Raw genomic sequence first — 15858 nt, 5'->3', positions numbered from 1 at the left:
CGGTTTAGTGCCTGCCTTTAGCCCAGGGTATGATCCTGGAGACCTGGGATCGAGTCCCACATCGGGCTCCCTGCATGGAGCCTGCTTCTCCCTCTGCCTGTGTCTCTGCCTCTCTTTCTCTCTATATTTCTCATGAATAAATAAATAAAAATATTTTAAAAAGAAAAAAAAAAAAAAGAAGGGCTGTGGGGAAACATCTATGAAGCAGACCTCTTGCAGGTTCACCAGGCAGTGTGCTCTTGTCAGCGCTAAGTCCACAGAGCACAGGGGCTCCCACAGTGAACATCACCGCATGAACTCCCTCTCTGCTCTCGCTTTATCCTCTCCTCTTCTCTCTTTCCCCTCGTCTCCTCTCCTCTCCTCTCCTCTCCTCTCCTCTCCTCTCCTGGCTGGGTGGCTGCCTACCACTTCAGGCCCCTGGTGGCTAATTCTGTCCCCATCTCTTTGGTTCCCCTCCACAGACTTCTGATGCTGTCATCAAGGTGGATGTGGTGAGTGTGGGGCCATCTGGGGGCTTTGGGCTTTGCAGTGGCAGAGGATATCAAGCCAAGAGGCCCTGCATCAGGGACTGAGCCACTCCCCAGGCCCTGGATGCTCGGGGTCAGTACCTTCCTCCAAAGAGGCAGAGGGAGAGAACCATTCAGGCAGCAAAGCCCTCGAGAGACAGTTGTGTTCTGGCCAGCAGCTCAAACTGGCAAGTCATGACCCTCTCTGGGCTTGGTACCTTCCTCCACAAAACAGGGCCCTTTGACACTGGTGACCTCAAGGAGCCTCATGGAGTCTAGGGCTTCCCAGAAGTAAATAGTTAAAATAGATGGGGAACCCTTGGATGGCCAGGGCTCAGAGAATGTCCAGGGAGCAGGGCTGTATGCAGGACTCTGGACCTGGCCAACCCTCCAGGCTGACGAGGAGAAGGAGAAGAAAAAGAAGAAGAAGGGCAACGCAGAAGAGCCAGAGGAAGAGGAGCCAGATGAGAGCATGCTGGACTGGTGGTCCAAGTACTTTGCTTCCATCGATACCATGAAGGAGGTGAGGCCTTGGGCTTGGGCTGGGGAGCTGAGAAGGAATAGGGCTGGGGGAGTTGACCCCAACTCCACATCGGCCCCTCTTTCCCATTCCCCACCAGAGCCAGTTCCCCCACTCCATTAACATGAGCTGGGAACAGACTTGTCTCACATCCTTGAAGTTCCAGCTCAGGACCCACCTTTTCCGAGATGACGGTCCAGTCTACCTTCTCTGCCTAGGCTTTCTCTTGTCTTCACTCATCTTCACTCACTTCACTCACACCACAAACACCTCCTGAGTATATGTGATGAGTCAGACACCATCCTAGGTACTGTGGAGGCCAAAGATAAGTCCATAACCTGCCCTAAGGAGCCCTCATGGACATGTCAGCTGACATAGTGTGATGACAAAGGCAGATCAATGCCTGGGGGAGTCAGAGAAGGCTTCACAGGGAAGGTGACCTTTGAGGAAGAGGAGAAACACGTGCAGAGGCCAAAAGGGAGCAATGATTTCTTAGTAGGACTTGCACCTCTTTATATTGCTTTGTTCTACATATCTCAGCCATCGTGGCTATGGAATGTTCTTCCCCTACTGGATGCATGCAGCTTCTTCTTCCTGAGGCTGATCGCACATTCCAGAAACTGCATTTCTCTTCTTCCACCTCTGACTCTCTCCACCCAGATCAGGGCATTCCCTGCCTTACTGACTGACCAGGAGGGGCTTGTGCCTCAGTAGGACCTGAGCTGATCCAGACACCCTCTCTCCCCAGGTCCTTTCTGTGACCCAGGCTATGTGTGATGTTTACTTTCCACATTAGGTTAGCCGGCTAAGCTGCTGTAGCAAGTTAGAGTAGTGTGAACAAGACCGAAACTTCTTTCTTTCTCACATGTCTCAGAGAGTGGTGTTAGGCTGATAGGGGGACATAATGGCAGGCAAGCCCCAAGACCCTGCCGCTTGTTGCTGGCATCTGTGTGGTTAGAGGTGGCTCAGCCTCAGGTCCTAATACCAGAGCACAGGAAGGGGTAAAATAGAAGAAGAGGAAGCGTACTCCTTCCCTCTTGAGGGCCCAACCTGGAGGTTGCACATACCATTTCCACTCATGTTGGCCAGAATCTAGACTCCATATCTACACTTAGCTGCAAAGGAGGCTGAGAAATGTAATCTTTAGCTACATGCCTGTGTGTCCAGAAAAGCTTCTAAAGAGCAGGAGGTTGCCTTGAGGGTGGGGGGGTTCCCTAGTCGTACCTTCTCCCACCATCATCTCCTGGATTCAAGCTGCCCAGGCTGGAGCTCCAAGGAGCTGCCTATTGTCTCATCTCTACTCCTGTAATTTGCACAGGTTGCCACCAAGTGGCGCCTTAATGGAAACCCCGAGGTTTGGTTTCCAGCAGGTAGGGTGGACTGTGGGGAAAGAACATTAAAACACATTTTCTGATTCCGTTATACTTGTCTACATTTAAAAAAGTATAATACCACTAAGAATCAACATTAAAAGGCATTTTATTTTTAAATGATATACAATTTAAAGAATCATAAGCTCCTGAGTAGTTAGGCATATCGTACACATCATAAACTTTTTTAACCCACTTTACATAGAGCACATGATGAGTTTGAACCCCAATCAGAAAGTGTTTCTGTTTCCTTTTTTTTTTTTTTTAAAGATTTTATTTGTTCATTTGAGAGAGAGAGAGAGCATGAGCCAGGGGTGAAGGGGGCATAGGGGGAGGGGCAGAGGGAGAAGGAGAAGCAGAATCCATACTAAGCCGGGAGCCCTATGCAGCACTTGATCCCAGGACCCCGGGGCCATGACCTAAGTCAAGGGCAGACGCTTAACCAACTGAGCCACACAGGTGTCCCAAAAGAGTTTGTTTCTAAGTCCTTAAGACTAGTCTCAGACCGCAGTGTGGGGTTAAAAGACCCCTCCCCAAGAAGCCCACCTTCCCTTCCCTTCACCTCATCTTTTGGCAGCAACTTCGGCAGCAAGAGGTCTCAGGCACTGACTTGGAGGAGAAGGAGGAGGTGGACAACACCGAGGGTGAGCCTGGGACCTGGGTCTCTGCCTCCCCTCCTTCCCCAGAGGGCTGGCTCTCCTGCCCACCACGCCACTATCATCAGTAGCCGCGGCAGCTGCAGGCAGCTATCACCAGCCATCTCTGGGCACCAAGAGCGGGCGTAGGGCCTCAACTAGGGTGGCTTGTGCTTGAACCAGTTCAGCAGCCACAGACATTTAGAGCCACGGAACATCAGAGCTGGAAGGGAGCTCAGAGCTCCAGCATCTTCCAGACCCTTTCCATGGAACACTGATGATAATGGGTCTTCCAAGGGGAAAAGAGGATTCTTTGGTCAAATGGATTAAACCGGTCTTTAGGCACAGGACTTCCCAGTCCTTTAATATACAAACGTGATGATAAGTCTCTAAATGGAAGTTACAATGTAAAAGATTTCCCAGCTTATCTGACCACAATGTACCCTTGCTCCTAAAACATTCCAAGAACATCTACAGCTGGTGTCCCACTGAACGTAGTTTGGGAAATGCTGATATGGAACAGCCCTCTTAATGTGACAGACAAGTAGACTGAGGCCAGAGAGGAGAGTGAGCTGCACGGTGCTGACTCAAGACCCATGTTCCTTCTGTGCTCTACCCTGCCAGAGGGCGTGACAGCAGTCTTCGTACACTGTCCCAGTGTGGCTTTATTGGTGCCCTGCCCCCGTGTGAGGCAGGCATGCCAGGGAGCACTGTCTGCAGCTTACAAATGAGCACACAGAGCCCTGAGAAATTAAATTAACAAAGTAAATTAGCAGCGGATCTGGCTCTCCAACCCCAAACTTCCTGCTCCATCACTTCTGCCCCAAACTGACCTGGGCCTCCTTTTCTGGTTCTGGCCAGGCCTGAAGGGACCGATGAAGGTCAAGGAGAAGGCAAAGGCAGCAAAGGAAGAGAAGAAAAAGAGAACCCAGGGCCCCGGCGCCGGCCAGGGGTCTGAAGTCCCTGAGAAGAAGAAACCCAAGATTGATGAGCTGAAGGTGAGGGTCTGGGAACAGACCGACCAGGAGCGTGGGGTCATGCCTGGGGCAGGAAGTGGCAGGTGGGGTGAGATGGAGGCCAGTGGTCATGGCCTGTCCCCCCGACGGCCCGGCCCTGCTCAGGTGTACTCCAAGGAGCTGGAGTCCGAGTTCGACAACTTTGAGGACTGGCTGCACACTTTCAACCTGCTGCGGGGCAAGACGGGAGATGATGAGGACGGCTCCACTGAGGAGGAGCGCATCGTGGGCAGGTTCAAGGTCAGGCGAAGGCCCTGAACCCTGAGCCTCCCTCCCACCAGCTCTTCTCCCCACCCCAAGCCCCAAGCCCCAAGCCCAGGGCTGACAGTCAAGTGGAGCTGTTAGCTATACTGATTAGCAAAATACGAAAATATTTCTGTGCTGATTATAAAAGAGCATCTGCCCTGAGTGTCCCACCTCCAACATTGCCCTGGCCACTCCCTCCAGAACCCCCAGACCTCCCTCTGACGCAAGTGGCTGAAGGGTTAGGACCCTGAGCAGCAGGGTGCTGTTTTGAATGCACCCCTGCCGTGCCTATGGGAACTGAACTGCACCCTGACTGCCTTGCCTTGCCCCAGGGCTCCCTCTGCGTGTACAAAGTGCCACTCCCAGAGGATGTGTCCCGGGAAGCCGGCTACGACCCCACCTATGGCATGTTCCAGGGCATTCCCAGTAATGACCCCATCAATGTGCTGGTCCGAGTCTATGTGGTCAGGGTAAGACTCCCCCCTCAGATCTCTCCCCACAGTCTCCCAGGCCCCTTATGCAGGAGGAGCTAAAGCAGTGGCAAAGTGACAGCCCCAACTGAGAGACACCAGGAAGGTCATCTGATCTAGTTCCCACCTTTTTCTTTTTTAAGATTTTATTTATTTATTTGAGAGAGAGAGAAGGAAAGGGAGAGAGCATGAGTAGAGGGGGGAGCAGAGGGGGAAGGAGAAGCAGGCTTCCCTCCAGAGCAGGGAGACCCATGCGGGGCTCAAGGCCGGGACCCTGGGATCATGACCTGGGCCGTAGCCAGCGGCTTAACCCACTGAGCCACCCAGGCGCCTCAGTTCCCACCTTTTATAGAGGAGGAAGCCAAGACCTGAGACAGGCAGTGTGACTTGCCCAGGGTCCCGCAGCAAGTCTCCCGTCTCTGGTTCAGCGCTCCCACCCTTTGCCATCATGGGACCATCAGGGAGGGCGCGAGGGCACTGGAAGGTGAGCTGGGTGTGTGGGGAGCCTGCTCAGGAGCACCTGCCCCCATCCCAGGCCACGGACCTGCACCCCGCAGACATCAACGGCAAAGCAGACCCCTACATCGCCATCCGGCTGGGCAAGACAGACATCCGGGACAAGGAGAACTACATCTCTAAGCAGCTCAACCCTGTCTTTGGGAAGTAAGACCCCCTGGCGTCCCACATGCCGCCCCTCCTGCCCACCCCGCTTCCCCAGCCGGCCCTCCACCCACCCCACCCAGCCCCGCCCTTCCGCCTTCCTGACCCCACCCCTACCCCGCCAGGTCCTTTGACATTGAGGCCTCCTTCCCCATGGAATCCATGCTGACGGTGGCCGTGTACGACTGGGACCTGGTCGGCACCGACGACCTCATTGGGGAAACCAAGATTGACCTGGAAAACCGCTTCTACAGCAAGCACCGCGCCACCTGCGGCATCGCCCAGACCTACTCCATGTGCGTGGGGCGGAGCGGAGACGGGGGCGGGGCGAGGGCGGGGAGGGAGCGGGGTGGGGCGGAGACGGGGGCGGGGCGGGCGGAGGTGAGGCGGGGCGAGGGCAGGGATGGGGCGGGGCGGGGCGGGGACAGGGGTGGGGCGGGGCGGAGACGGGGCGGGGCGGGGCGGAGGCGGGGCGGGGCGGAGGCGGGGCGGGGATGGAGGGGGCAGGAGGGGGTGGGTGGGATGGGGAGGACGGGGGGGGCGGGCGGGGCGGAGCGGGCACGAGGGGGCGGGCCGAGGACGAAGATGGGCGGGGCGAGGGCGGGGCACGACTGGGGCGGGGCCGGAGGTGGGGCCGGGCCGGGCCTGGGCGCTTCTGCAGTGTCTTGTCTCTGAAAACAAGATTCAGGGATTGTGATTTGGGAAGGTGGCTCTATTATGGTTTCTGCCCCAGGCCAGGCCTCCTTCCATGGGTTGTAAGACGAGGCGAGAGCCAGAGGATTCCGGGCCAGAGGAGGCAGGGCAAGGAGAGAACAGTGGGCTGGGAGGAGAGGTGGCGCTGCTATGCAAAATCCACTGGGGACCTGGCCAGCCTCTGCACTGACAGGCTGTGTGAATCTGGTCACATCCCTAACCTCTCTCGTTATCAGTGTCTTCATGGAAGTCTTTGAAGTACCGGAGGAAAGGGCATAGTTGGGAATGGGCTGGGCTGCATTGGGGGACGCTGAAAGCTCATCCTTGAGACACTGGGCATATGAGGCTGGGGCCTGGGGTAGGAGGGAGCAGCCCCCAGCAACCCTATCTCAGGTGGGGCCCACATGCTGACTCAAGGCAGCAGCCAATTTAAGGGAACTGGTTGGAACCAGTTACCGCCTGGGGATGGGCCCAGCCCCACCCTGAGCCCGACGAAGCCTGTGTGCCCCTCCCACAGACATGGCTACAATATCTGGCGGGACCCCATGAAGCCCAGCCAGATTCTGACCCGCCTCTGCAAGGAGGGCAAAGTGGATGGCCCCCACTTTGGGCCCCCCGGGAGAGTGAAAGTGTCCAACCGCGTCTTCACTGGGCCCTCCGAGATCGAGGACGAGAATGGTAATAGGGCACTGGACACAGCCACGGGGCCTCAGAGGCCAAGAGGAACCCACACATCCCTGGAGGCAGGATCTTGAGGTCTAGACTGGAGTCTCTTTAGACCCTCTGCCCATCAGCCTAGAGTCCCATTCCTGTCTGCCCAGCCTCTGCCCTTCCACCCCATCCTACAGGGCACCTGCCCACTTGTTGTCTTCTTTCTCCATCTCAGAATTCCTGTGGGGTAGGATGGTTCTCCCCATTCTGCAGAGAAAGAGAAAGACACTGAGACCCAAAGTGTTTCAGTGTCTTGCCCAAGGTCACATGGCTTTTCAGAGGCAGAATGAGAGGTGGGCCCAGATCCCTCTGACTCCAAGCCCTGGGCTCTCACCACTCCTTTGCCCACGTGGCACTTCCCAGAGAATAGGGAGGCATGTGTGCTGTGGAACCCTTGCTGGCCACCTTCAGGATGCTGGGCCAAGAGGTGGATTCTTGCCGACCTCGCCCTCACAGCCTAGCAGGATTCTCTAGTCAGGTTTCCCAGGCAGAGCAAACCCAAAAACCCAGTCTCTCTGGGCCCTGTGGGGCAGCTGAGAACTTGGGCAAGCCAACTGTCCCCCTGTGCCTCAGTTTCCCCAATAGTAAAAAGGAGATGGGGTGGACAGGTGATGGCTCAGGGGCCTCTTTGTGCCCCTGAGTCTAGCCCAGCACAGGTTTCTTATTCTACTGAGGCTGTGTGTGCAACTGACCCACCGGCACCCGCAGGTCAGAGGAAGCCCACAGAAGAGCACGTGGCACTGTCTGCCCTAAGGCACTGGGAGGACATCCCCCGTGTGGGCTGCCGCCTCGTGCCCGAACATGTGGAGACTCGGCCGCTGCTCAACCCTGACAAGCCAGGCATCGAGCAGGTGACACTTACCTGGCTGAGATCTGAGGTTCTTTGGTATCTGGGATCAGGGTGTCCCCACCTGAGCTCATAAAAATGGATCCTCATACTGTTTGCCACATCCCCAAAGCCTGGCAGGCACTTCCCCACCATGGCCCTTCGCAGCAACTCTGGTGGCATGCGTCTTTGCTCTAAGTGAGAGTCACATCAGCTCAGGTGCAGCCCTCAGGGGTCTCCCTTAGAAGCTGTGATTGGCTATTGGTGATGTCATAGGAACTCTGGCATCCAAGGATGAAAATTGATGAACTGGGTCCTGAGGGAACAAAGGTTGGTGGGGGGTAGCTGGCATTCCGGGGCAGGGGGAGTCCATTGGGAGACCTGCCATGCCCCCTCTTCCGCAGGGCCGCCTGGAGCTGTGGGTGGATATGTTCCCCATGGACATGCCAGCACCCGGCACACCACTGGACATCTCCCCTCGGAAGCCCAAGAAGTGAGCTTCTGGGGCCCAGCACCATTGCCTTCCCCTCCCCACCCCTCCCACCTCTCCATGACCTTCCTTCCTGTAGGGGCCCCAGACTCAGATCACCCACATCACCGTGGTCAGTGGTGCTTCCCCTGTGGCCTTGTGGGGGGAACAGAGCAACCCATGGAGAGAGCAGTGGGGGCTGCCCTGGGTGGGTCCCCTTTTCCGAGGCGGAGACACACCCCCAGTGTGCCCTGGGTGAGACGTGAGGAGATGTGCACTCATCAGCACCGCCCAGTGGACTTTCATCCTCCCAGCGGCACTACCCCGGAGCCTGCTCTGTTGGCCCCACTCCAGGCTGTCATTAACTCTGCCAGGTTTTATTTAAAACCCCTGTGGAGGAGATAGGCAGGAGTGAGTGCCCAGAAAGGGGCGGGGGGGCGGGGGGTAGAGTGGAAAGAGGACCAGAGGCAAACAGCCTGCCTCTCCCACTTGGCCCTGGCCAGGTCACACGGCCTCCCGGGTCCTCGGCTTTCCCATCTGTAAAGTGACAGAATGGCGTTGCTGCCAGTTCTGACACCTGCGGTGCCTGGAACCAGGGCCTGGATAGGGAAGTGCCACAGGTCCCACACTCAGAGCGGCCCCATGTTTATTTCAAGATGACAATATCTAAATTCTTAATTTTTAAAAAGATTTTATTTATTTATTCCATAGAGGTCGTGAGCACACAAGCAGGGGGAGGGGCAGAGGGAGAGGGAGAAGCAGACTCCCCACTGAGCAGGGAGCCCTATGTGGGGCTTGATCTCAGGGTCCTGGGATCATGACCTGAGCCGAAAGCAGAGGCTTAACTGACTGAGCCACCCAGTGCCCCTAAATTCTTAATTTTTAAATAAGGGGTCCCACATTTCCATTTTGTACTGGGTCCTGCAAATTAGCAAATTCTGCCTGGAATTGCCTCCAGGTCTGTCATGAGTGTGCTGTCCCAGGGCTGGCCACTAGTGGACACTTCACCCCATGGTGTAATCGGGGACTCAGGGTAAACTTGGGAATGCCATGGACCACATGCCAAGTAACGTGGGGGGGAGGTGACTCAACCACACTCCGAATGGTTGAAATGTAACCACCGATTTATAATAACAAGTACACTTCAAGTGGAAAAATCCTCTTCAAGGACAAAGACATAAAGGAAACCAGATTCCTTGGGAGTCCACTGCCAGCTGCTGGGCTTAAATACACATTTGTGTTAGAACTGGAGTGCCTTCTGGCCTCTGGAGACCGAGATTGAGCTCAGCCACCCCCCAATAGCGGCCCTGCCCCTCCGGAGCTGGGTCAGCCTCCCTGTCTAGGGGTGTGCTCTGGGTCCTGGCGTGTCAGCCAGACAGGCTTCCCCTGGGCCCTCCTGTCTCCCTCGCCCAGGGCCCCAACATCCCCCTGTTCCCTCAGCTCCCCCTCCTTGCCCCCTTCCCTGAATCGTCTCTCTCCACCCCAATCTGGGCCAGGACCTCATGCTCACCTTGAGTCCCCAGGACTCCCCTTGGTGACCTGCCCTATATATGCCCAAGACCCTGGGACAGCCCCTACCCCCAGATTGTGAGCCAGCCTCTCCCCTGCCCAGGTACGAGCTCCGGGTCATCGTGTGGAACACGGACGAGGTGGTCCTGGAGGACGATGACTTCTTTACTGGGGAGAAGTCCAGCGACATTTTTGTGCGGGGGTGGGTGAGGGCCCCTGACAGGGTTGGGGGGCCCTGGGCTGGGAGAGCCCACCTTTCTGGGGGCAGGAGAAGAGGGAAGGGGCCCCCTGCAGGTGGCCACAGGTCTGGAGCTGATGGCCCCTGGCAGGTGGCTGAAGGGCCAGCAGGAGGACAAGCAGGACACGGATGTCCACTATCACTCCCTCACCGGCGAGGGCAACTTCAACTGGCGCTACCTGTTCCCCTTCGACTATCTGGCCGCCGAGGAAAAGATTGTCATCTCCAAGAAGGAGTCCATGTTCTCCTGGGACGAGACGGAGTACAAGATCCCCGCGCGGCTCACCTTGCAGATCTGGGACGCCGACCACTTCTCCGCGGACGATTTCCTGGGTGCAGGGCTGGGGAACGGAGGGGGCGGGCAGGGGGAGCCCACCCTGGGGGCGGGGGGTCCACCGGGCCCGGCCTGTCAGAGCTGACTCCAGGGCTGCCACAGGGGCCATCGAGCTGGACCTGAACCGGTTCCCCCGGGGCGCGAAGACAGCCAAGCAGTGCACCATGGAGATGGCCACGGGGGAGGTGGACGTGCCCCTGGTTTCCATCTTCAAGCAGAAGCGCGTCAAAGGCTGGTGGCCGCTCCTGGCCCGCGATGAGAATGATGAGTTCGAGCTCACGGTGGGGACCGCCACTGCTTGGGCAGAGGGCAGGCCTGGGCCCGGCTAGGGCGCGGAGGGTCCCGGCGCCTGGCCTGAGCGCCGAGATCCTTCTGTTCTTTCTGCAGGGCAAGGTGGAGGCAGAGTTGCATCTCCTGACAGCCGAGGAGGCAGAGAAGAACCCCGTGGGCCTGGCCCGCAATGAACCTGACCCCCTAGAGAAACCCAAGTGAGTGTGCTGCCGGCCTGGCCCCCCTGCCACGCTGATCCCTGGGGCCACTGGAACAGGAAGGGGCAGCAAGAACCTTCTGGACTTCTCGCTCCCGCTCTGCAAGCACCTCTGTGTTCTCTATCTCTCTCTGGGTGGGGGAGCCTCTTCCCCTGTCTGCTCCCCACCGGAATCCACCCCTCCCTCTGAACCAAAGCACGGGCTACTTTTTCAGGAAAGCAGCCCCTCTCCCAGGGAAGGCCCGTGTCACAGAGCTGAATGCTTTTCCTAGTTTTAGCCCACACCGCTGCGGTGGTGGAATGTGGGGCCCCAGGCAGCCCTGAGGGCCGGGGAGGTGACCAGAGGTGCACACGCTCAGCCCAAGGTCGCCCCAACCCGTTGCGAGGCCCCTGCCATATCCTGAGCCTTCTTCATCCTCTGTGTCCTTTCTCCACGCTGCCTCTGCCCTCTTGCTGCTCTAGGCGGCCAGACACGAGCTTCATCTGGTTCTTGAACCCTCTCAAGTCTGCCCGCTACTTCTTGTGGCACACATACCGCTGGCTGCTCCTCAAACTGCTGCTGCTCATGCTGCTGCTCCTCCTCCTCGCCCTCTTCCTCTACTCTGTGCCCGGCTACCTGGTCAAGAAGATCCTGGGGGCCTGAGCCTGGCTTCCTCCTGGCTCTGGTACTCCTCACTTCTTCCTCTGGACCTAGGGCTGATGAGCTGGGCAGCATGTGGCACACACACACGTGCACACGCGATGCCCCCCCCCCACACACACACGTGTACACGTGCACACACGGCAATTTTCAAACAAAGCAACCTGCCTAAGGTCACCTAGCTGATTAGAGCTAAGACCCAGCCTAGGTTTTCAAGTTGCCAACCCAGGATCCTTGGCATGACGCTACTTGCTGTCCTTGTGACAGGCTGACTCTAACCCAGTGCTGTTGGCAGAAAGCAGTTGACATGTGGACAGGGGATGGGGAAGGGTTTGGCTGGGAGTAGCCAGCAAGACCTCACTGGTTCCCACCAGCCCCCATCTCCCAACCCAGAGCCGTTTTCTGTCGTGCAGGCCAGTAAGGAACCCTGTCCAGTTCCCATAGCTTAGCGGCCAACATCTGCTGACCAGGCAATATCTGCTGAGCAGCTGGGGGCCTAGCAGAGCATGTGCACTTTGTCTCCTTCCCCTTTACCAACCCCAGAGGCAGAGTCCACTATTAACCCCACTGTGTAAGTACAGAAACTGAGGCTCAAACGGGAGCCTGACTTGCTCATCACCACCAGGCCTGGAAACCAGGTGCCCTGAGTGGGAGCCCCACTGTGCCCTGAGCCTGGCTCTGGAGGGCATGGTCTGTGTCCTCTGCGGGGCCAGTGGGACAGGAGCTTGAAAAAAAATCTATTCAGTACTTGAATTTTATATCTTGACATCTTATAAAACCTACTGTCTTTGTAAACATGAACACCAGAGGGGATTGCTTAGCAAGCACCTCTTGGCCGGAAGGCTGTGCAGAAGATAGAGCAGCAAGGGGCGTGCATCCCACGGAGGCTCCTCAGACCCTGGGCAGGGTGCGGTGGGCATAGATGCTCATGTTCATCACAGAGGGGGAGAGGCTGAGAGACACTGGTTTCACAGAGACAACACGGGGCGGCCCCAGAGCACCCACGGGGAGCTGCTGAACAGAGGAGCTTCCCAGGGATCAGCACTGTGGGCAGTGCGGCGGCTGCCTCTCAGTAGTGAACAGCCACGGCCACCAGTGTCCAGGTGGAGGCTGGACGGCTGCCCAGCTGCCAGAAAGCCCTCTAGGGCCTTGGGAGGAGACCAAGGGTGCCAGAGGGTCCCACAAAGAGCCTAAACCTGGTGCTTAAGAAAGGGGTCCACACCCGGTTCCAGCACTCTCACTACTTTTGGAACCCAGGCTGTGACAGGGCATGTTGGGGGTCTTGAAGAGCCGAGGGCATGGGGTGCCCTGGGAGAGGCCCATTGCCTGACCGCATCCCCTCCCCACCCCCAGCCGGCCTGACACCGCCTTTGTCTGGTTCCTCAACCCCCTCAAGTCCATCAAGTACCTCATCTGCACGCGATACAAGTGGCTCATCATCAAGATCGTGCTGGCGCTGCTGGGGCTGCTTATGCTTGCCCTCTTCCTCTACAGCCTCCCCGGCTACATGGTCAAGAAGCTCCTCGGGGCCTGAAGCCCCACGGCCTGGCTGCCGCTCCTCTCCTGGGCCTGGGCCTTTGTCCCTCCTCTCGTGTGGACTTTCCAGTCTCCCTGGGGAGCCTGGGAAGCCCAGTGTCCACCCTTGTGGCCTCAAGTCCCGGAAGCCTGCCTCCTGCTTGCTGGGCTGGCGACCCCATCCCTCTCCTCCTCCACCCCAAGCCTGTTGCTGGCCCTGTCCCACTCAGCTGGTCCCCGCCTGGTGGGTGAGAAGGGTGGGCAGGAGTGGGGGTCTGTCCCTTAAGCCACCCCAGATCCTCCCTTAGGTTTTCCCGTGGAGGAGTCAAGGTTTAATAGAATTAACTGAGAATCCTGTCATGGGCCAGTGCCCAGAGCTATAAAAAAAGAATGAATAAGCAAAAAGCATCACCCTCCCTCCTCAACAGAATCTTGTGAGGGCAGTCAGACCACCAGTCCTTATTCTGTAAATGAGGGCCAGATCCTTCCTGCTAAGGCGTGGAGGTGGCCGCTTCTGCCCTGCTGCCCTCCAGAGTGGCTCCTCCTCCTGCCCAAGGAGCCATCATGGTGGGTGCACAAGCCTCGGCCCTGCCCTGCCTGTGGGTTTTTATCGCTTCCCAGAGCTTCCTCTGCCTGGTCCAGTGCTCAGAAGCTTAGATGAGGAGCAGTGAGAGTGAAAACCCTGTGCCCACCCGCCCTGCCAGGCCCTCATTTGAGGCCAGGCCAGGAGGTGGTACTTGCAGTGAGAGCCTGGTTTCTGTTGGCTGTTGTTCCTTTCGTGAGTGGTGATTTTTCTCTTAATAAAATAAATTAAACACTGAGCTGACAAGTCTGCATTTGGCCAAGTTGGGGGACCGTATAGGGGCCCAGAGTTTGTGAGCTCTCTGAGGTTGGCAAACTCATCACTAGCTGGACCCTTCTGGCTTTCCCCTTTGAATAGCCTCGTGGCCCAAGATTCAAGAAGGGCCTAAGGCATGGGGCCACTTGCTCAGGCTGGCCACGAGAAGAGCCTTACACTAAACCAGGTGGAACCGGGGACCCCAGAAGCTTAACAAAAGGGTCCTGCAGGCCCAAGGACAGTCTGAAGGCTTAAGACCCTACAGGAGCCTAGAGCACTTGGGTGGCTCAGTTGGTTAAGTATCCAACTTTTTTTTTTTTTAAGATTTTGTTTATTTATTCATAGAGACACAGCTAGAGAGAGAGAGGCAGAGACATAGGCAGAGGGAGAAGCAGGCACCATGCAGGGAGCCTGATGTGGGACTCAATCCCGGGTCTCCAGGATCACGCCCTGGGCTGAAGATGGCACTAAACCACTAAGCCACCAGGGCTGCCCAGCATCCAACTCTTTATCTCAGCTCAGGTCTTGACCTCAAAGAGTCGTGAGTTCAAGCCCCACACTGAGCTCCACAATGGATGTGGAGCCTACTTAAAAAAACAACAACAAAAAAGATCCTGCAAGAGCCCCAAAAGCTCCAGCCTCCGCTCACAGACTCCTCTCACAGCTAACTGCCCCCAAATGCAAGAGGGGAGTCCCATGCCACGGGCCCAGGTCCAATCCCACAGTGACAGGCCTATTGTCCTACCACAATCTGAGGTGGGGAAAAAGTCCCCTCATGACATGAGGTGGAGTCATGGGCCAGCATTTCACTGGACCTTAGCTCTTTGAAGAGATTCAGCCACAACTTTTTAAAGACTTTAATCATGACTGCAGGATACAGGTCACCCCTTCTATGGCCTTATTTTGACAGGCCTGATCATAGCAGCTCTGGGAAATCCAGAGTGGGCCCAGGCAGCTCCCCGGGTGACACGTGCTAGCTTCGGCTCTAGCACCAACACCAATGCCAGTGCCAGCATTCACCTTAACACAGCAGCCTTTTGTGGCCCAGCTCTATGTTGTGGGTACTCGGAATACCTGAGTTGGTGGAACTTGCAGTTCGGAGTTTATCTGGAAGAGAAAAAGGAAAGGTCATTACATTTTCCCGGGGCCCTCCTTCTTCATGACCTCTGGGGGCAGGTGCACATGTTGGCTCTCCTAAGGGCTCTAAATCTCTGCAAGTATTTCTTCCCAAGGGCTTCCAGATGCTGGGGGAAAGCCCACAGTCTGCCTCCCTTTAGAAGAGAAGTCCTAAAGCTTTTCGTATGGCTTCTGCTCCAGCCAGCTAACCTTTGGTAATGTTCTTAACCTTCTGCTCTGAGCCACTCTCTTAAATCCTCCCTCCCCCCCCCTCACCTGTGCATCCCATCACCAGTCTAGCCCTCCCCCTCCCTCCCCCCCCCCCCCATCTTCTTGTACACAGCAGCGTGGACAAAAGCACGGACCACATAGTCCTCTAATGTGTATCACAGGCCAACAGGCCATCACGACACCAAGGCTTACCACATCCTCTGCTCAGGTGTGGCCTGGGGCCTGAGACCATGGTGGGGCCACATTCTCAGTTCCGGGGCTTGTGGCTGGCCTCAGTCACCTCTCACACACACCGCTGGTGAGGAGAACCTACCCTCAGCCCAGTGTGTTAAGGCTGTCCTGGCCCAGGGCTTCAGCATCATGTAAAAGATTCTACACTAGCAGAGCAGAGCCACCAACTGTGTTATGAGTGGATTCTAATCTTTGGAGCAGAGGCAGTGAGATTTCCTCTCCTGCAGGCCATGGGAACAGTTGCCCCAACCACACTGGAGCGGGCAAGAATGGGGGCCAGCAAATATCTATCCCAGTTGGCGCCTCCTCTCACCGTGTTACATCCCAGGCCGGACAACCTGGGTCAGTAATATGGGAAGAGCCCAGGGCTCTGGGCATGTCACAGAGTCACCCAGTCTTGATTCTCCTTTTTGGGAGAATCATCTATGCCCTATTGACCTCACAGAGGGGTTGTTAAGACAAAGAAGAAAATTCATAAGGAAGGGTTCTGTGGGCTATGAAGCCATCGTGAGCTTTGGCACTGCTTCCAAGAATAGTCCAACAAGCAGCTTGTGCCAAAGACCATGGGTATGAAAGGGGCACTCTCACAGCCCAAAC

At 56.7% G+C, this 15858-nt stretch overlaps 2 protein-coding genes across 3 annotated transcripts in view; one reads left to right on the top strand and one right to left on the bottom strand.

Annotated features, from left to right (window-relative positions):
* Positions 1-13666, top strand: part of OTOF (otoferlin) — a 95795-nt gene extending 82129 nt beyond the window's left edge. The window contains 16 exon segments of the mRNA XM_038561007.1: positions 462-491; positions 901-1029; positions 2974-3040; positions 3893-4029; positions 4153-4287; positions 4626-4763; positions 5299-5426; positions 5549-5719; positions 6634-6794; positions 7536-7678; positions 8058-8146; positions 9735-9833; positions 9961-10202; positions 10306-10484; positions 10591-10691; positions 12684-13666. Of these exon segments, the coding sequence (XP_038416935.1) occupies positions 462-491; positions 901-1029; positions 2974-3040; positions 3893-4029; positions 4153-4287; positions 4626-4763; positions 5299-5426; positions 5549-5719; positions 6634-6794; positions 7536-7678; positions 8058-8146; positions 9735-9833; positions 9961-10202; positions 10306-10484; positions 10591-10691; positions 12684-12864 (2130 nt within the window). The 3' untranslated portion in view covers positions 12865-13666.
* An 859-nt stretch (positions 13667-14525) lies between these two features.
* Positions 14526-15858, bottom strand: part of DRC1 (dynein regulatory complex subunit 1) — a 38497-nt gene continuing 37164 nt past the window's right edge. For both annotated transcript variants that reach the window (XM_038561005.1, XM_038561006.1), the window contains exon 17: positions 14526-14790. In XM_038561005.1, the coding sequence (XP_038416933.1) occupies positions 14734-14790 (57 nt within the window). In that variant the 3' untranslated portion in view covers positions 14526-14733. The remainder of the gene's footprint in view (positions 14791-15858) is intronic.

The sequence above is a fragment of the Canis lupus genome, chromosome 17 (genome assembly GCF_011100685.1).
Source record: "Canis lupus familiaris isolate Mischka breed German Shepherd chromosome 17, alternate assembly UU_Cfam_GSD_1.0, whole genome shotgun sequence".
NCBI classification, from domain to species: domain Eukaryota; kingdom Metazoa; phylum Chordata; class Mammalia; order Carnivora; family Canidae; genus Canis; species Canis lupus.
Note: the sequence above shows the minus strand (reverse complement) of the source record. Positions and strands in the feature narration are given on the sequence as shown.